The 21,162-nt window shown below is 55.0% G+C and overlaps 1 protein-coding gene across 2 annotated transcripts in view; it reads right to left on the bottom strand.

The window, feature by feature from the left end:
- LOC122384989 (ubiquitin carboxyl-terminal hydrolase 2-like) overlaps positions 1–21,162 on the bottom strand; it is a 28,578-nt gene that overhangs the window by 5,563 nt on the left and 1,853 nt on the right. The window contains exons 1-3 of one of the 2 annotated variants that reach the window (XM_043372878.1): positions 18,403–18,590; positions 4,354–5,489; positions 989–1,177 (exon numbers count right to left, since the gene is read on the bottom strand). In XM_043372878.1, the coding sequence (XP_043228813.1) occupies positions 989–1,177; positions 4,354–5,463 (1,299 nt within the window). In that variant the 5' untranslated portion in view covers positions 5,464–5,489; positions 18,403–18,590. Of the gene's footprint in view, positions 1–988; positions 1,178–4,353; positions 5,490–18,402; positions 18,591–21,162 lie in introns of those variants that run through there. The other variant, XM_043372879.1, reaches the window with a different exon arrangement.

The following is a 21,162-nucleotide window of genomic DNA, read 5'->3' as shown; positions in this document are numbered from 1 at the left end:
GCGTACCAGGGGCCAGGTGGTGGGTATTTCTGTCTGGTGACTCACCCAGTCTGGAATGACGCAGGTGCCTGCTGCCGCGCAGGAAATCAGGCCACACTCACATCAAGTGTCACTGAGAACGACGAACTGGAGCGGGCTGAACCGTGAGATGTGACTCACTTATGACCCCGGTGGGACCAGACAGGGGCGGTTCACGGCTGGAAGTTTGTGTCTGCGACTGGTGCAGAGCCGCTGCCAGATGTGTTCAGGAGGACGGGCACGCTGTATAGCATCTTTCCTCTCTGCTGAACGCCGGGAGCGGACATCGGTAGGCACTCGCGAGTTGGTTCAAGTTTAGGCTCGGTAGTTCAAGAGATGGAGGAAGGAAGATCTGACATCGGGGTCCAGGAGCTAGCTATCGGGGTCTGAGCGCCGGGTCAGGGACAGGAAAAGGATCTGGTGCCTGTGTCCACGAGTATGAGAGCAAAGTCTAGTATCGGGGTCCAATGAACTAACAGGGTCTGACCGAGGTCAGGGTCAGGGGACCAAGATTTGACATCGGTTCGAGGAACAACTAGTTTGTTTTGTTTGTTTGTTTTGTTGGGTTAGGCCCTTTCGGTCGACAAGACCATTGCAGAGCCGGGAGGATGATAGGAATTAGGGGGAGACATTGGTCTGGGCAGGCACCCTAGTGAGTCGCCGGGGCTGAGCCCGTCCAGAGGACAGGCCACTCAGCCCCAAGGCACTCACTGCACCCGGCTACGGGGTGCGCTCCCTCAGGAGCAGCGGTGCCGCTCCAAGGGAGCAGCCCGCATGAGATAAAGTTGCCTGTCCAGCCCGGAGGGGGGTTGCGGTTTGGAGGAGAAGGATTTCAGTATCCTGAGGATAGAAGCACGGATAGGTGAGGAACAACTAGAAGGCTATGACCTGGTAATGGTGCCTGGGTCTGGTGTTCTCTTGAGTCTAGTGTCAAGGCCGTGGTCCATTGTCATCCACTGCCGTTACCCACCGTGTTTCCGATGTTCCTCAGGCCGGTCAGGCCGTCCTGCGGCCCGTACTGGACGGGGGCGGTCTCCGTCGGCCTCTCGGCGGCGGGAGAGGTGCTGGCTGAGCTGGAGTCGGAGCTCTCTGTCCTCTGACGGCGCAGAGCGGGCTCCGACAGCAGCGACGACTGGCGACTCGACACCGAACTAACCTCCTGTGGGAGAAACGCCGAGGGTCAGGTCATGACAACTCAGCGATATGGGATGGGGATTAAAACATGTCAACACTAGCAATCCGGTTACTCGTTGGGACAGTGATGTTTGTAGTGAGCCTACGATACCACTTTAAACTTAACCCTGTTACCCACAATCGACCACGGCACCTATCTCGTACTCTCTAAGCCTTTATCGAAGTGTATGAGTATGTCGCTGAACGATAAACCTGAGCCAATCAGTCTCGTGGCATCTGCAGTCTGCACTAGTCTGAGCATGACCGAGTGTTCCCGTGTTGAGCATGGTGTCACAAACAATAAGGATTCGTCTCCATAAGTATACTGGTTAAAGCTCACTTATACATACGAGCCGTTGCAATTCCAATATTTAACTGGAAAAGTGAAGCCAATAAGATGCCAACGTGGAGACACGAGCGGTTTCAACCATACTTGGTTGAAACCGATTGGTTTTACCAAACGTTTCCGTCTATCGAAGATGAAAATTTGACCAACAGAAAAATAAGACCACGATTTGGCGGCACAACAAATGGGACCTTCCGGTCGAATTCCACCATCGCGATAATTTGTTTTCCGTCAAGAACCAGCCCTAAATTCCTCGTCTAACCAACGAGCCATGCAGCCCAAGCCGACCGCTTGGCATCGACCAGCGGGCGCGTCGAAACACAGCCACAAAAAGGCAACCGTACCGAACCGCTTCTATGAGTTATTGCCGAAAAACCGACCGACCACAGTGGCTGCGCGGCGACAGAAGGTGGGCAAAAACTGCCGCGCGCGTCCGGCGATCATAGCCATGTTTGGCTACCTGCCCGGGTGGCAAGTCACGTGGTCGGTAGTCAGGCGACTGCTGTGCCGGTTTGGCCGAGCCTGTGCTCGCTGGGTGCTGTATTCATGAATGCACTGTAGTGCTGATGGAGGAGCGGTAGGGGAGGGGGGGGGGGGGCGACTGTCCTCGACTGACGGCTGACAGTTGTCCGTGCAGCCCCGTCCGCAGCCAGCTGGTGCCATCAGCTGATGACTGTCCGGAGGGGGGGGGGGAGGTCACGTGTCCCCCGGGAATAGCGGGTCACTGAGCTGCCGGCATAAATACCGTCGGACGTGCGCCGGCTGCCGGCGGCGCTGGCAGGACGCCAGGGCGACGGTGGGAATCGGACGGCCCGCTATCCACCCGACCAAACTCAGCCACTGCAGACATACACTGGGGAACAGACGGTGTCCTAGACACCTGACTGCACCCGTTCACTGCATATCGACAGGTGGTTCAATGAATTGGAACCAATGAGTCTCGAGCTGACCGACCAAGTCTCAGCTTTCCAACGCAGGAGAGCGAGACTGATTTTCAGCACCTCATTCATCCGGAACTTCTGCGTTTTTTGTTCGAGCATGACGAGCAAATAATCCCTACTTGGCAACTCACTCGACACTGAAAAACGAATGACGAATCAACTCAATTATGCCCCGGATGCGGCCGGCGGCTCTGAGCGTGATCACCGAACCTCGGCGGTGGATTTGGGCTGCGAACGAACGACCCACAACCGTCAGATAACGGTGGTCAACGGTGGTAGATGGCGGCTCGGGACTACCGGTATGGAGGCCGTGAGAGAACGGACACGGAGCGGAACGAAACGGAACATAATGAGACAGACGAACGGACAGAGGCAGACGCACAGACAGATAATTACGTGGATGTGGAGGTCGGAGGAAGAGGTGGTAGGCAGATGACAGTCTCGACCACAAACTCAGCCAGATAGCCCAGCGAGCACCGTAACTTCTGAATGAGATGGAGTTTGGTGCATCTATTGGGTAACGGATCCAGCATAATGAGTGTACCCGTAACGATTTGTTGGTTTACTGTTTAGATGCCCGGAGGGGGAACATGGCAGCAGCATGCCCATGAACTAGTGAGTCAGTAATGAACCAGTAAACGTTTACATGTGTTCGCCCAACGTATTGTAGGTTTGTTTTTTGTACCGATGCACGATGTAGGACCAATAGCGCTTTCAGGCCATAAATGCGGCACCAATAGTGCTCTGCTTTATTGCATCGAGCAGCTGGGCTCAGATGAAAATCGCGACCGAATCGACAGAGACTAAAGGTGGTCGGAATCGGTGCCACCAAGATTCCGGCAGCATCTCCCTGGTAGTGGCTCGTAACGGGCAGGCTCTGTCTTTAGAACTCCACATTGAAGCCATTGGCTTCCTATTGGCAGTGGCCATTCCTATTGACCCTCATCATCTCAGGAGAACCTCCATCGGGAGCCAGCGGCCTGGCCGGCAGTTGGGGCGGTCTACTGCTCTCGCTGCAGCGCGGACTGCTGGCACGGGTTTCTGGACCGCCGCCGGCCCTGCCCTTCCGTGCCGTCCACTGCAGACTGACGGCACGTGGCTGACGCTGCAGCCGGGCCGGGCCGGGTGCCGGCGGCACGGTGGGTGCCCCAGATACCGCCGAGCTATGACTGACCACTTCCGCCGAGATGACGGCGGGAGGGGAGCGATCTGCACCGATAGGATCACTCAGCTGGACGGGATGGGAAAGGACAGGGCGCAAGACTGTCCGTCGTACAAAAGCCCAAACAACATACTGAATGTCTGCCAATGCCTCAGCATCTGGAACTAACCTACTAACAGATTCCCTGAACCTGGTCGGCTGTGAGAACTCGGCACCATGGTGTACAAAATAGTCGGTCATCGCGTCTGTTTACCGGCTGGTTCACGGCTCGCCGACCAACACGTGCGGTTTTGTGGACGCCAGGTGGGGGAAGACGTACCGCCCGACCCACCACCACCGCTGCTTCCCAGATGATCCAGAATCGCGGCCAAGTAGCCACAAGCCCAGCGGCGATTGAGTCTGTCACGGCGAGTCACTGGGAAGGCCGATTGCAGCCAATTGTAAGCCCTCTGCGACAAAATCGCTCTAGACCCTTCCCGTCAGTCCCTGGAGTCTCGGAGATGAAAACAGTCAGATCAGCGATAGGTATAGTTCCGCCCATGTTCATCGACTTGTGAAGATTTTGTTATGATACGCGCATTGCGCTGTTTCGGATGTAAGATTACGGCAAACACACAGTACCCTTGGACAGGTATTAAGCTACCAGTTAACACTCGTTTGAGCTAAACGGCAATTACAGAGCCCTGCTGACCCAAGTCAGCGTTCCAACTCACCTTCTCCCCACTCGGCCGCTCCTTATGATGGCCATTGGTGAGTCCGTTGGTGAGTCCGTTGGTGAGCCCATTGGTGAGTCCATTGGTGAGTTTATGGGCGACTGGTGAGGCAGGTCGCTCCGGCTCGGCGGTCCGTCCCCCGACCACCCGTGTCGCTGGTGCCGGGGTTGGTGCTGGTGTTGGTGCAGTCACCACTGGTGCCGGTGGTGGGGACGGCGGTGGTGAGGGCGGCGCCGGCGCGCTGGTCGTCTTTCTCGACTCCTTCACCGGAACAGCGGACTGGGAGCTGGAGGAGAGCGTTGAGCTCGAGTCGTCGTCAGAGCTGACTGCTGCAGATGAGCCCGCGGCGGCGGAGGAAGTGGCGGCTACCACGGCGTCGAACTGCCGGCGCAGCTCAGAGACGGACGGCCGCCGCTCGGTGACCTCAGTGGACGGACGTCGGTCGCTGTCCAGGACGATCGGCACGACGCGCTCGGACCGGCGCCGGGTCGACGCCGGGCTGGCTGCCCCGCTGCTCGAGCCATACCCAGAGCTGGAGCGAGACTCAAAGTTGAGGATACGATCCGATACGCGTTCGACACTCTCCTGTCGAGAGTGACTCGTCGAGCCGGCGATCGAGCCGCGAGCTGACCGGCTGGGTAGGTCGAGGGTGGAGCGGCCGGTCACCTCTCGGCTCTCAGTGCGAGAGTAGCGCGGTCGAGATGGACTGCTCGGCTGGGCCTCTGCGGCGCGGCGCTCCATGAGATACTTCCTGGCCTCTGTGAGTTTTCCCAGGGAGTCCATATCAAACGGAGCCGTCTCCCGCCGAGAGGAGGAGGTCGTTCTCGAGCCGATGTCATAGCGCCGGCGGTAGTCGATGGACGCAGACGGCAGCGGCGGTCGGCTTGGGGCAGAGCTCGACGAAGAGCTGCTGTAGGATGAGTACACAGACGAGTGTTTGGAGGAGAGCGGCGAGTACGAGCCGCGCTCCAGACTCGTGGCGCGGTGCACGTACGACCGCGGCGAGTAGGACGACGTTGAAGAGTAGGAGAACCGCGATGTGACCGGCATGGTGGCTGGTGAGTAGGCGCTGAGTCGCGACAGGGACACTTCGCCCGCACTAGAGGGCATTCCGCGCCGCCGCCGGCGTCGGCAGCCTGAAACACACAGACGGGGCAGGGGTCGGTCAGAAAGGGAACACATCGAGAGCAAAGACGGACACAGCTGGCATGTTACAGGTAAAAACTTGTGAAAAGTGATACGATTCAACCCAAGGGATGTTCCACTTCCAGCTAATTGAACAGTGAAAACGATTCTCTCGACATCCTATAACAGTGAATACTCAATGACCCGTTCCAAAGCCAGTAGGTCATTGACACGCGAAACCAGCCCAGCATGACCGTGTAATCGATTGAGGGTGACAATCACAAACCAGGAAAGAAAACTCGTTCAACGTGCTACCTGCATCGCACTGAATTTAGCGAGCTCCCTCGCACGCAACAAGTCATAGGCAGTAACCAGCACTGGTTGGCGGTTACCATGACTAATTTGGTGGTAACTAACACCTGCCTCCGTGACCATGACTCATTCCCGCGACCCTGTCATTCTGCACCATTTTCCGTCAACTGTTCGCAGGACCGGGAGGACTGTGGGGAGCTCAAGGGAGGGGAACTACATTCCAGCGCTCAGTGTTCCACATTCCTGTACTCTGTGCTGTCGGAGTGCTGCACTGGAGGCTGTGAAATGTTAGCAGTCAACCGTGACTGCTGGCGCACCGCCGCGGGCGGGAGGGGAGCGAGCGGATGAGCGGACGAAAGGATAGACGGGACGGATGGATGAGCAGGGTAGGGAAAGTGGCACGAATTAGGTAGCCATAATGAAGGGGAACTTGAAAGACCAGGAAGAGAGCGCTAGAAGTGCCTTCCCCTCCCTCATTCTCTCCTATGATTTCCTTGCCATAGACTATTCTAAATCAGTAGTCTATGTCCTTGTCTATGTCCTTCATTAACTGGGTTCCGTAAATCCTTCCTGGTTTGTCTCGTTTTATTTAGCCTCATGTCTTCCGTCCCAAGCAGCACAAGTGCCTATATAAACCAACACTACGCCTAAGCATGCAACAGTAACAGTAGCTTCATAATCATTTCCATCATCATCAACGCATCACCATAGTCCTTGACAGTAATACCGTTATCCAGTTCTCATTTCAGGGTCAACTGGGGTAGCGAAGCGAGATACTCGTGATTTCCGCGAAAAGTAAGCTAGACAGCTAAGTGCTTCCGCACCATGTATGTATGCTGCATAAAAAAGATCCAGGAGACGTAAGTGGAAGGGTATGTAGAATTCGAAGACATTGAAGAATGAGGGCGTATAAGAAGCATGGTTAAATGTAAAAGAGGGACACATGGGTTTCGGAATATATCAGACTCGTTAATTGAAGAGGGAGCAATGAAGAAGACAAAAGAAGGTCGGCAAGGGATAGTGGCTACTGAAGGTGTAGAACAGGCAGAATATGCGCCGGGACAGGTCGATGGGTGGGGCGGCATTGTCTCGCTGCCGGCACCCGACCGCCAAGCCGCTCCCCGGTTGGACAAGGTCACATACATTATTAATTAGGCCGGCACGAGCGACCGAGTGCGACCACGCCACCAGCGTGGACCGGGTGCGGTCAGGTCAGAGGTGGCCCGCTGCTACCGCCCAGGTCAGAGCCGCTGAACAGCGCACAGAACAGTCAGCTGAACCAGAAACGTCTGTCAATGCAGACCTTGACACTTCGGCACTGTCGGAAGGCAAGATCACCTAACCGGACGGTGATAACTTTCAAAGTAAATGTCACCTAAGCGGTGCAAAAAAAAATCTAACGTTTACGTTTATATTCACCCTTGCAGGTAGTTAGACAGAGGGAATGCGTGCAATCCATAGTCCATACAACGGATAGAAATATTTTAAATGCACCTTATTCGTATATCTAGATACCTACCGTGGTGTTGAAATAAGTGTCACACATTTCCGATCACTGACCCTCCCGTTAGCGCGCGACAAATAGAAAGTCGCGGCAGCGACTGAGCGCAATTCAGCGCCTGTTTGTAAGAGCCCGTTTCTGGGAAGCGGCTTGCGACCGGCTGTCGTCGCCTGGGGAGGCAGCCGTCAGACGCCGACCCAGACACTTTTTCCACACACTGTTGTTGACGCCGAGGCGGGAGGGGGCGGGGCAAGTCGCGGCGAAAGTGCGCCGAGCGGCCGGCCGGCCGGCTGGCGACAGCGGGTCTTCATATACAGAGACAGACCTCACACCCGGGCGAAACCGCGGCCGGCGCGGCTGGGTCAGTGACCAGACGCCTGTCACTCGGTCAGACCTGTTCCCATTCTGCCGGTCCGCAGTGCCGCACTGGCCAAACACAACACCGCTCTGCACACGTGCAGAGGGGATGTGGCAATCGGTGGCTCGGCTCGACCGGTGCAGTGCGCGTATAATCTGCAGACACACGGCCCGGCTGGAGATCTGTGAGATTTGACCAGAGATGGGGCCTGATCGGACCGACCTAGCCTGACCTGACCGAGATGGCCAGACAGACCTGACCTACAGCATGTGCGGCCTGACAGACCTGTCACCTGACCATTTAAACCACCTGACCACTTAACCCTCGCCGGCCGAGGGGGGGGGGGGGCGGGTGCCGTCCCCCCCCCATAGGGTTTTTTCGCGATAGCTCCGAACACGCTGGCGATAGAGAGCTGAAACTTGGCATACCTGACCTTTGGTCCAAGCCGCATCTTTTGACACCAACCGCATTTTTAGGTCAGGTCAGGTCACTGACCTATGACGTCATAAGTGAACCTCTGCACGGTCTTCAGATGTCGCAACTTCGCAACGCCCTCACTGCCAGAGGAGATGTCACAGGGAAATGAAACTTGCAGGATCTAGTATCCATTATGAGTCCCACAACTTGAATATCTCGGATTTTTCCTAAAGGTCATATGAGGTCAGGTCATTTTCGTGACCTCACCATTATAAGTCAATGGGGAAAAATGAAAACTGCTATTCTGGCGCCGGGAACGATCTCCAACTATCTCAAGCACACAGAATCGTGATTTTATGCACTCCTTGCAAGGTTAGATGCGTCACTTTTGCAATGTTGACCTTGCGTGACGTCATTTATGACGTCATCAAGGTCATATTAGTTTTTCGTCAATAACTCTTGATCAAATTGAGCTAGCGAGTCGGGAAAGCCACCAATGGACTCAGGAAGACCTGCCGAATCGAATGATATGCGACATGACCTCTTTCGACCAACTTCGTGACCTGGGGGTGCTGACCTGTCCTTGACCTGAGGTCAACACCCCAAGTTGACCTGACCCGGACAAAAAGTATATCATTCGACGCGCCTGAGCGAGACGAACACGATGCTGCCAAAATCGGCGCTCTGCGGCCGTTTTTTGCGAAGTTATTCACCAAAAACTGAACCGTACCTTGGGGCACTTGACCTGACCTCAGAGGTCACCGGTTGACCTAGGACCTTAAAATCGGGTACCAATCTCTGCGTCTCGTAACGGCGCACACGCTCGTTTTTTCCGCGACGCGCTAGCTCCACCAGAGGCGAAACGGCGAGGGGGGGTCGTACCCGCCCCCCCCCCCCCTCGGCCGGCGCGTATGTAGAAAACCAATAGGTCCGGCGAGGGTTAAACCAGCTGTCTACAACGCTGAGTTACCGCAGTCTGCCAATCTAACCAAAGGCTTGCATAGCTATCGTTTCGCCGGATAGAGACAACACGCCAATCAGATACGAAATTTATTCGCCTCTGCTCGGGAAAAATTATTCACACGCTTGGGATGTCTTTTCATTTTGCTTTGGCCTGGAAATTGATAACCGGAAAACGATCGGGGAAAAATTTGCACTGACCGACTCGGGATATATTCAGTGGACGGACCGTTCGACACGGCCAATATTATTTCTCGACTATTGGTGTTGCAATGTATGCATTTAGCAGAAATACACGTCTTTCATTTATAGCGACGCAGTGGGCAAGCTATTTCAGAAATAGCCGCTTATGTAACCTCAGTTGTGGAAATATACAATATTCTTCGACGCCGCTGACATTTGAACTCACCACGGGTGGGCAGTATTATGATTGGAAATCAATCATTCGGCCCGATCCAGGCGAAGCCGGTCGACCAGGACGCCGCCGTATGGCCCGACGCAGAAGATGCGAGGGTCACCTGGCCCAGCCTTCGAGCGTCCATATAGGGAGTCAAGCGGCCGCCAGGACCGCTAACACGGGCCGGCGTGAGTCAGGAAGACGTCCTTTACATGGGGTATGGTGGTTCAGAATGTTAACCCGCGCACCGACGGGGGGGGGGGCGGATATCCGCCCCCCCCTGAGGTTTTTCGCGGATAGCGGGAAAACCGCGGCGCGTAGCGCCGCGAAATTTGGTATGACTATTCTCTCATCAATTTTACACATGGTGTGCAAGTTTGAACCTCCTAACTTTTAAGGTCAGGTCACCAGGTCACTTTGAATGACCCAACCTCAAGTCACTTTTTTGCAACTTTGTCACCGTGCCAGAGCTACAGTAGATGTCGGAGGCCTTTGAAAGTCGCAGGATGTTATAAGGTCATTAGTAGCTACAATTTGTATATCTCGGAATTTTGATGTCGGTGACCTAAGGTCAGGTCAATTTCGCGACCTCCCCATTATAAGTCAATGGGGGAAAAATCAACTCCCTGTTTTTACCACTAAAACGGGTCGGAATGGCTCCATATACCATACATGACTTCACATACGATCAACCTTCACTACCTTGAGGTCTGTTTTGCTGTTGGGCAGCTGCAAGGTCATGTGACGTCATCAAAGGTCACCAAAGGTTTTTTGCCAATAACTCCTTACAGGAACAAGATACAGCCGCGCGGATGGTCTCATTGTGTTCAGCTCGTCAAGACGCATCGAATGATATACATGATGACCTCGAGGTCACGTGACCTGAGGTCAACCTTTGACCTTGACCTTTCGAGGTCAACATATATATCATTCGATGCGGATTGACGAGAGGATCACGATGATGCCCTTAGTTTGTTCCTATCTTGACTACTTCGAAAGTTATTCGAGAAAAACCCTCTCCATATCTAGCGCCGCCATTTTGACTTTTTCGACCCCTGTGACGTCATCTTTGACCTGACCTGAAAATGACCTTAGTAAAAATTGTAGACCTTGTCCGTGCGTATCCGATGCCGTTTACCGCTTGTCGCTATCTTGCTTCGTTCTCGAGATCTCAGGGGGGGGCGGTCATCCGCCCCCCCCCCGTCGGTACTAAGTTGGCGCAGACCCCCGTCGGTGCGCGGGTTAAACGACGCGAGGCAAGAACAGACTTACATAACTGGTGAGTTGTGACCACCCAGCGAGGGTTACAGAGGCAAAAGGTTAGGGGTGCTGACAGATAAATATTTGGATTTGTAATTTGGCACTGGATGTGACATATATGCAGCGCGAAGACGTAATCTGGACGCCGGCCTTCACCGCATGTCGAACTTACATACGTCTCAGCATCGTTCAGTACGATAACAATTAGATAACGGTCGTGCTTCCGGACTTGAAGCGAGTTCACTGAGTACTCGGGGCAGAGAGCTCTATCTGATATCCGTATCAAGGTGCCAAATTCAGTAGAGCGATCTATTCGTGGCCCCCAACTGGCCTGTGTTCCTGACAGACTACGGAGACTCGGCTGAGGTCGAGCGAGTATGAACGCCACTGCTCTGCCTTGGCTCTACCAGCCGGGGTAGGCCTCTGATCTCCCAGGGTCAGGGGCACCGGCACCCGGCACCTGTCTGTGACCCTGAGGAGCCAGTGAGACAGCACAGAGCTGCTGAATGAGAGAACCCACTGCGCAGCGATGGCTGCTAGGCGGCCTCGCTCACGTATACGACGGAGGCGAGACCAGGCGACGCCAGGGACAATCCCGGTTTAATTCTGTGCCGCTGTATATGCGCACACATGCGCATATGTTATTAATTAGAAGCGACATGTTAACGTTGGCAGTTAGCACGACCATATGAGCCGTGTGCTAGCATTTTGCATGCGTTTGGTGTTAGTCTAGGGTGCTCAGTCATTCTGATGGCAGAAAATTAGTCATTGACTTTCTGCGCTCACAAAACACAAAGTCGAGACCAGCCAGCTGGTCCACCCTCCTCTACAAACCCCCGCTAAGATAACGCAGTCCTGCCCGACCACGTCGAGCTCACCGCGGCTCTTCAGCGCTCGACCACTCTGCTGACCTCGAGAGGCGGACGGGCCGGGATATCGGAGACCTACATCGGTCCAAGGTCGCGCTGAGTACTACCTCCTGCCGCACGCCGGCATGGTGCCGGCTCACCGCTCGCCGGCTGGCCCGGCTGCGTGCGTGCACCGGCGACTCTACTGCGTAGAAGAAGGTTCGCGGTGTTTTCGGCGCTGGAAAGTGAGTCGGGAACTGCGCCGGAGTGGCTGGTATGGTCGGTGATCACGCCCGTTATTGGGTGGCGAGTCCGCGCCGGTTGAGGGGTCGCAGGGTGTGACCACGCCACCTCAGGGTCACAGGGTCCGACGGCGGACACTGCAGTTGTGGAGAGCTGTTCCTAGAAACGGAGCGGGCGCACAGTTTCTCGGAACGCTCGTGAGTAGTGAGACAACTAGTGACCGTCTGTGAGCCGCGCCCACCACGCACGAATCACTCCACCAAACTAATTTGCTACAGACTCCCCCCTCCACCCACTCTCCCCCTCCCCTCCCCAGCGGCTAGGAAGGGCGGGGGAGTTCAGTCCACTGGGTGGGGCGCAGGAAGGAGCGAGTCTGGATCACATCACAGCGGCACGGCGCCCGTTCAGGCGCAGCCTTCACCGGCCTACAGCTGACCTTCGCCGACCGTACTTTGGGCGTCTGGTGCTCCATATCCATGTTCAGTCCTACCCAGCTTATGGCCCACTTCGGTCTACGTAAACGCCCCCGTTCATTCAGCCTCAGACCAGTCCGTTTCAGATCATGACCCGTTTTATCGATCTAAATTAACGGCCAGCCGATTCAAATCAGCCCACTCTAGCCAGGTCAGTTCAGGTGTGTGCCTGAAACCAGCACATGATCAGCCTCAGCCATACATAGTTCAGCGTTCCTGAGTGTTCAGTCCATTCATCCTCGATCCAGCCAGGACTAGTATGTAGATAAGTTCCTGTGCAGTTAGGCTCTGCACAGTCCGTTCCTCCCCAGTCCTTCATCCATGACCCGAGCCCAGGTGTCCCGTCCTCCAGTCCCGCCCACGGCCCCCACCCCAGCCGGCCTAGATTAGCCGCCCGTCCCACCGCCGCGCCACTCACTGGCGTAGAGAGCCAGTCCAGATAGGCCGCTGGAAAGTAAACCTTCACTAGCCGGCGGCCAAACACATGCCCAGACGGGCGGGCGGCTGTGCGCAGAGTACACACAGCGGGATATATTTGTTTGTTTGTTTTGTTGGGTTAGGCCCTTTCGGTCGACAAGACCATTGCAGAGCCGGAGGGATGATAGGAATTAGGGGGAGACATTGGTCTGGGCAGGCACCCTAGAGAGTCGCCGGGGCTGAGCCCGTCCAAATGGACAGGCCGACCAGCCCCCCAAGCACTCTCTGCACCCGGCTACGGGGTGCAGCTCCCTCGGGAGCAGCGATGCCGCTCCAAGGGAGCAGCCCGCATGAGATAAAGTTGCCTGTCCAGCCCGGAGGGGGTTGCGGTGTTGGGGAGAAGGATTTCAGTATCCTGAGGATAGAAGCACGGAACGGTGCGGGATATATACGAGTGCAGGTTTTATATGGGAGCCTGGGGCGGAGCTTCCTATACAGTTGGTGGGGCGGCTGCCCCACCAACTTGCCATTTTCCCCCACCAATAAGCGTTTTGCCTCACCAACTTTAGCTGATTTCTAAGGCTTTGTTGCTTTCCAAAATAATCTTTTTCGCATTAAAGAGCTTTGGAATATCTGTTTAATGCACAATATCATATCTGTAATGATGGGAATTGATTCAGTGTGGCATTTTATTCAACTCGGACATTGTGGGTTTGACGACTTTTTGCCCCACCAACTTCCCTGGGAAAGCTCCACCCATGTATGGGACAGACGAGAACGAGACGGGATGCGGGTGAGGGACGGATATGGGATATACACGGGACAAAGGGGACATGCATGGGACATGGTCTCACAGAAGACACAGGAAGGACTACATGAGACACGCATTGGACGGAATGAATGTGAGTTAGAAATACAATGCCTCTTCAGGTGAAAGGGGCATGCTGCAGACAGGAGTTCGGAGTCGGCTCGCGCTCGTACTGCAGACAGCAGTGCGAGCCGACTCCGAAACTCGGTCACTCGCGTTCATGGTAAACAAACTGAAACGACTACAACTCGTGACGAGCATATCTCTGAATGACACCTCGTGCCAGTTGCACCCGATAGCTCAGTGTCTTAGATTGTGAGCTGTCTCTGAGTTATCTGGCAGTGGGTGGATGTAAGGCAAGCAAGGAACCTGTGATAAGGCCGTGCCGCAGTGAGATGCTGTGAAGCTGGCGGTTGGCAGGTAGAGTAAGCTCAGATAACTCCTGTGTGCTTTTGGGCACGGTGCAATAAACGTTGCGTAGACCGCGGTAAGTGCATGCGACAAGATTTCATGCCTAAGGCCTGAGTCTGCCGGTGGGCAGCGGCAGCCTGTAATTTGTAAGCCAGGTTTCTGAGGCAGGACCCGCCCCCGAACCGCCCACCGGAACCGTGACGCGAGTCTCAGGCGGATGACGGCACAATATTACAGCTGAGTCAGAGACACTACACCGCAGTGGGGAACATACACCGCACCCTAACGACACCTTCCGGTCGGGCGCAGCTCCGCGCGAGCCTCCCCAGCACCCGACCTCAGCGACCACGGCCTCAGCAGCAGCGACCCAGCAACAGGGGCGTGCCTGCCGTCCAGCCGCCCGGCGACAGGCCCCACCTGACGTCACCATGACGAGCTGTGACGTCACAGGCCCCTGAAGGAGCCCGGAGAAACTGGCTCGGACGGCCGGTCAGGTGTGGAGGTCTGAGGATACATAGGTACCACAGCTCCGGTATCACGGCTGTTCTCCATGAATTCTGACAAGCACAGGTTTAGAGAATAAAACCCTCGGACAGCCCAAGGCCGTCAGAAGTCGAGAGAGCGCACATCTGTCAGGAATATTTGCATACAACTACGGAGTTCCAAGAGAGTCAAAAAATAAAAAATGAAAATGTTGATAAAACCAAATAAAGTTTTATCATAGCGAGCGTAGGCGTGACTGACCCATTTCGCCCACGTTCCTACAAGACTGGAATCCAGACGATCAGCTCCGGTCTGTTTGAACAGCTGGGCGGCCGGTCTGCAGGCACGGCTGCAAAGTGCAGTGGATGATTCGCACTATTCCCGGTACTGGGGCGGTGTGGCTAGTGTGAGCAAATTAGCGGACCGGGGCCGGGGGAGGGGAATCGGTGCACTGTAGGTCACGAATCGGGAGCAGGCTGGCGCTCTTTGGTCAGCCAGCCGGTCAGTTGGAGAGTTCCGTCCGTCAGTCAATACGTCAGAGAGTCAGTCTGTCACTCACAGTCGCCCAGTCAGTCCATCAGTCAGCCGGTCAGCCGGCCAGTCACGCGTCCCCCGCATGCCCCGGCGCCTGAACCCTGTGAGCCGCTCCGCCCGGCTCAAGCCGCCTAGCTCGGAGAGAGAGCCCGCTCACCGGCCCGTCCACCAAATATGGCTCCGACGCCACACCGCGGCGGCGTCCCGACTGGTCGCGAGGGCCGGCCGGGCGCGAGCGGGCCACGTCACTGCTGTCCGGCCGCGCCGGCCGGCTGGCGTACCGGACAGCTTGGACAGCTCAACCGGACAGCCCGACAACGCCACAGGTGGGCCGCCGCCGCAAAACCCAGATTGAGATGGAGCAACTTGGTGAGATAAAATTCAGCTCCAGCGCTGTCGGTAGTTTTATGACTCTGATTCAATGATCGGGAGTGGTTAGTTGGCGAACTGCAGAGGCGAGCGGTGTTGTGCGTCTGCGGTGGGCCGGTTTGGGCCGGTTCGGTGGGACGACCACCGACCCACTGCCGGACTAGTGACGTCACAGGAGCGGATGGACTGAGAACGAGGGCGGCACGGATGGCTCGGCACGCGTCCGCCGCCGGGCAGAGCGAGGAGAGGAGAGAGCGGAGGAGTGAGACGGCGGGAGGAGGACCGCGCGGTCACCTGTGACGGTCGGTCAGACGCCGAGAGGACGTGACAGAGGACCATCTCTCGGCTGACTGACGGATAGGAGGAGCCACCAACGCTGTCTCCGGTCCTCGACAATGGCCGATAATAGGGGAAGTTGGGGCAATGCCGGAGTTGGGGCAAAGCCGAAATTCGAGATATTTCGAAAACCGTAAGACACGGATGCCACCTGTCAGTGATGCTCGGAAGCTTAAGTGACTACAATTATCGTATGTTTGTTACGAGTCGTCATTCGGAATACTTCGGCTGTGAGGGCACCAAGAGCGTTTTCAAGGTACGCGTTCCTTGTACTACATGCGCCTTTGAAGCTGCATTTCTTACTCATTATGCTACCATCATAGGCGCGGGAGCCGGGGGGGCAGTGGGGGCAGCTTGCCCCCCCAACTCTGGGGCCGTGGGGGCGGTGCCCCCACAGCTTTGAGACGGAATACCACACTTTTTTTGCAAATGTTTTCTTTTTTTGTTGAAAAATCCGAGGGGTGAAAAATAAGTGGCCTAAAACCGGTGAGAAACCTAGATTTGGGGGTACCCTAGGTTAATCTCTATTATGGTGTGCCCCCCCAGTCGGAAAGTAGTTCCCGCGCCCCTGGCTACCATTTGTCTGGCCAATTCGGTCAAGTAATCTTCAGCATGTCTTTGCATAAGTGTGCTGCCTATTTGAAATTTATACAGCACATTGAAAAGTTGTGGGCCTGCAAATGAAAGTATGGCTGGCTGGGGTAATGCCGAAAACGTGCAATTACGCACGTTAAAGCACGCTACGTGGACTTTACTGCTGTAGAATAGCAACGCGAATTTTTAGTCACACAAATTACACTTTCAACCGACACAACGGCCTGTTACCTATAAGGAATTATTTACCTGGCATTTTCTTATTATATCACACAATTATAACTTCCAGTGTGCACCAAGCGTCCTCAAGCTCTTAAAACGCGTGTTAGCTTTGATAAATTCTGGATAAAGTTTGAGATAAAGTGGCAAAACATCAATGTCGGCATTCCCCGTAGATCATTTCTCCCATTTTCGGCTTTCCCCGCAGTCCGGGGCAACGCCGAAAAAGTCACTTCTTTGATATTTTTAGTTTGTGCGCTTAACGGTATGCGAATTCATCAAATGCGCCTGGTATGCTTGAAAGGCAAAAGACTGGCCTCTCGAATGACGCTAACAAGAATAGCTTATGTTGTCTACCTTGCGTGCTACGGGCGTCAGAAAAAAAGTATTCGGCGTTCCCCCAACTTCCCCTACGGCTGGTTCGCCGTCACCACAGCAACTGAACCACGGCTTAGCTCGATCAGTCACAACAGCAGATCCGCCAATAGGCCAACGCTCACGCACCTGCGCGTATATACCAGCATATGCGGGTGAATGGACGCATATGCGTGTGCCGGGAGGGGATTATGTGTACCTACCGAGCACAACAGGTGTGGGGCGGCACGTGCTGCTCCCCCTCCCCCCCCGGAGCTCAGAGGGACGGAAATAGCGTCACCGGATCTGCAGCGTGCACCGTCGGCCCTGCACAGTGCATCGGACGTGCAGCAGGCTCCCTCTCCCTCTGCTCGATGGAATAACTTCACATACGGGATACGGCCGTGGTGCACCGCTCTGCTGGCTCGGTCAGAAGCACAGATTATGTGCTGTTTGTGCGGTGAAAACACCCTGCGGGTTGGCATCGAATGGAAAATATGAGACCCTATGAGGATCAATTCACTCATCATGTAGAGGAGAGAAGGCGCTTCATTTTCAGCTGAGCCCTTCTCGGCTATCGGTCACCTCTAGAATGTAAAAGGCACGATGAGAAGTCACATGAATATGGGCGCCACAGCATCAGAATGACACCAGACCTCGCCAGCCTTCAGCCTCTTGTCTCAAGCACGTCACAACAGACGCATTCAGTCAAAGTCAAGTCCCGTCTTTCTCAAATGTCAAAAGTCGGGATAAGAGCGCACTGCAATCTGAGAGGAGACAAAACAACCAGTGAAACAAACAGAACCGCTCACAAGAACTCCACGTGGTGGCGTCGATAAGACAAGCTCAAGTGCGGTGAGCAGAGTCCAACTCAGACTAAACCAACACTCGCTGAACGGCCCCGGGTCAGACAATGGTTTGTGTCAGTATAACGAGCGCCTGTCGCGGCTGGGAGGACGCGCGCGGTCCGGTCGCCGGGTGGCCTTGAGAACGGGAGGGGGTGGGGCGCCCGCAGCACCAGCCATCGAGACTGAAATCCGCCCATCTCGGGGTGAAAGGTGCGCCGAGATTTACCACCTGGAAGAATAACAGGACTCGAAAACCATAGGCACGGGCATGGGCATGGGTCACAGCGACGAACCTAAAAAGCTGAGGCGAAAAAATCACGTTGATGTGGCTATGCACAGCCAAGGGTTTTAAATAAATGCCAGACTACCACATTCTTTGAGCCATGGCAATGGTAGTCCATCCAATCGGTTTGCCTCTGCCTGTTTCAAAAGTCAGCAGTTTAAGAAGCCGCTCCTTCCTTTACCAGCCTGAAATTCGACATCTGCCCAAATTCCAACGACGAATACCTCAGTTGAAGACCCGAGCATCTCGCAGGAGAAAGGGGGCGTTTCCATTTTCAGTCTTACAGGCCAAGAGCTCATTTCTTTCGGCTTACGAACTTTATTTCGGCTTATTCTGTAGGCACCTGGAAATCGCATCTGAACTCGTCCCCGAGGTCTACTCAGCCCAAGCACCGGTAAGTAGTGGAGAGTGTAGGCAGCAAGAGCCTGCAGACGTGAGCGAGGACCCTCGACCCGCCCCGCCCCCTAGCGGGCACCTCAGGCCCAGCACCCCGACCTACCTGTAGATTGGACAGCTCCCGTCTGATTCACTGGGTAACAGCTCGCTCTGAAGCAGCACACTCCTTCACCGGTATCCTCGTGTCAGACGCTCTGCACGGACACCCCGTATCGTGCCTCGCGATGAGCCGATGTCTACTGACGCCCGGCCGGCGCGCCGGCACCGGCGGCGGCCGTGACGGCCTGTGACGTCATCGGTGACGTAGCGGCCGGGCGGCGGCGGGCTCCGGAATGCGGTGGGCGTGCCAGCGCGAGCGACGCCGGCGAGAGGCGAGAGGAGAGCACGGGCCGACGCTGACGGGCCAACGCTGCCGTGCGGAGAGCAAACTCGGCTGCTGCTCTGAACTCAAATTTAGCTGCTGCGGCCCCTGCTCAATGCTCAAACTCAGCTGTTGTAGCAGCACGGGCTCAAACTGAGCTCTGCTGCTCAAGGCTGTAGCTTGGTCAGCCACCACTGAGGCTCAAAGTTCAGCAGCTGACAGCTTTCGCCGCTCAGAGCTCAGACTGAGCTATCAGTTCAGTACATCCGGTGGAAGGATCAGTCACGCAAGTCCCCAGTGCGCCGATCTCTGCCCTCTGTAGGCAGAAGTTCACAGCCATGAGGACAGCAGCGAGATAAGACAAGGCTGAGGATTGAGGAGAGGAACGTGGTGAAACTACCCGGCCTTGCCTGTAGAGGACGGGGCTCGGCCAACCACTCTGGTTATGCGTGTCTGACGCAAGACGTTTATAAATATCATGTCAAGCCTGTGAGGTAATACTTCAGCTGTTTATCAGTAGTTCATCTAGAAACTAAGCAACACCGATATATTGTCGGTGCTCTAACTGTAATCTTCTGTTATCTGTTTGACTTCAAGCTTCAGACGAGCTCAAAACTAGGCCTCGTTCTTCTCAAGACACATCACAACCCGCCGACACGAGACATGAACAGAAATCTCTTCATCTATCGTCAGGTTTCGCTATATGGCTCCCAATTCTTTTCAAATATAATTCCAGCAGTTCGGGACGGCCGATCAAAAGCCGTCACTGTCCAAGATCACAGACACAGGTGGTCGGTCCCCAACACTGACAGGAAGTGGGTGCTGGCGGGAGCGCTGTAAACGTGAGGGGGAAGGCGAGAGAGGCAGACCGGAAATGACAGGTGCGGCGCGACACGTCTCCCCCAGCCGAATTCCTCCTCAGAGGGCGGGCTGGGTGAGTCACCTGTTAGATAAGTTAAAGGTTATGTGAGTCATACGTTTGGTGGGTTAAGAGCTAGGTGAGTTATCTGTTGGTGTGTTAGAGAAGACATGAGTCACCTGTTTGGTAGCCAACCGAAAGTTTGGATTCATTAGTAGGTACGGTTTTCAGTGTAAACAACACACTCAACACGGGGTATTTGGAGTGGACGCCTACGGCCTACGTAATAAGCATCCTGACAATGCAATGTTTAATGGGATGGCTGGATGGAAAACTGTTTGAAGCAGTTTCCAGTGCAGTATTCTTTGTTGAGTAAACGAGATGATAAATATGACACCCGATGACACATAGCCAAAACAAAAATATTTGGTTTGCTCGGTTTCATGTTATGTAAACATTACTTCAACACAATAATTCGAGCCCAATGTCCCAGTAACCACTTAGTACCGATAAACCTTGCCTTTATCATAAACAAACCAAGAACCGGGCATCGACTGAACAAGGCTGACCGCAGTGACCAATAAAAGATGAGTGCTATCAACAAAGACTGAGATGACACACCGAGAGGTGACGGCTTCAGTCCTGCTGGGGGCCAGTGACGATCGAATTGGAGTGAAGGCTGTCTGTATGACGCCCCACACATCACCGCTGCCTGATCGCCGCTGAACGCCTAGCTCTTCGGTCCAGTGTGGTGCCAATCGAACTGGACTGAGAATTGAGGAGACAGAAGCCCTGGACTGAATTCTGGCTCCACAGTCCGATCTGGGGCCGATATAGGCACCCTGACTGGACTGGACTGACGTCTGGCTGGCCGGCTGGTTGGCTGACAGCACCATGCACTAAAAGCTGGCTCTTCTCTCTGCCATGGTCCGTTGACCTTGGTGTGCTGCCGCCCTGTGGCCTCTGGCGGCCCTCCGGCGAGGACAGGTCAGCGGCGAGGCACCGGTGGGTGCGGAGTTGGCACCCGTCGCCCGCTCTCAGGTTACCGTGCCGTCGCGTCGGAGGCGATGGAGGCTCCACACTGCGACGTCGTCGGTCGGCACTCGCCACAAATGGAACGGATCCTGTGCAAGGTGAATTGTGAATCAGTTCCGGGTCTGTGGATCGACTCCACAGAAATAACTCACGGAAAAGATGCAGCTTCACCAGTTAAATGTTTATACCGCGTCCACGCCGCTCCCCAATGCCGCAGCTCTTTGGTCGACACTGCTTTATTGCAGAATCGGATTGCAAATTGCGATGATTGAAGTAAATTGACACTCCTCGACGGTTTGGCTATAACATGTCAATTGTCGATAAATAAAATGGATGGAAATGGGATCCAACGGGACGACCCTGTGCTGACATATGACTCTATGGTGACAAATACGCAGCCGCGTCCGCAATGCTCAATGCTCAATGCCAGTGATCCAAATCCCCAACCACTTTGGTCTCTGCTGAGTACAGACCTCGCACTTCTCAAGGCCTAATGGACAGCTGTCAGAACGAAGGCCTTCTCCGAAATGTCGGATAAATGGGAACGCAGAGCGTCATCATTCACCTAATTCTGACTCATTTCACACACGGTGCAAAGCTAACATCCC

This window comes from Amphibalanus amphitrite, unplaced genomic scaffold, assembly GCF_019059575.1.
Source record: "Amphibalanus amphitrite isolate SeventyFive unplaced genomic scaffold, NRLGWU_Aamphi_draft 000205F_arrow, whole genome shotgun sequence".
Lineage (NCBI taxonomy): Eukaryota > Metazoa > Arthropoda > Thecostraca > Balanomorpha > Balanidae > Amphibalanus > Amphibalanus amphitrite.
Note: the sequence above shows the minus strand (reverse complement) of the source record. Positions and strands in the feature narration are given on the sequence as shown.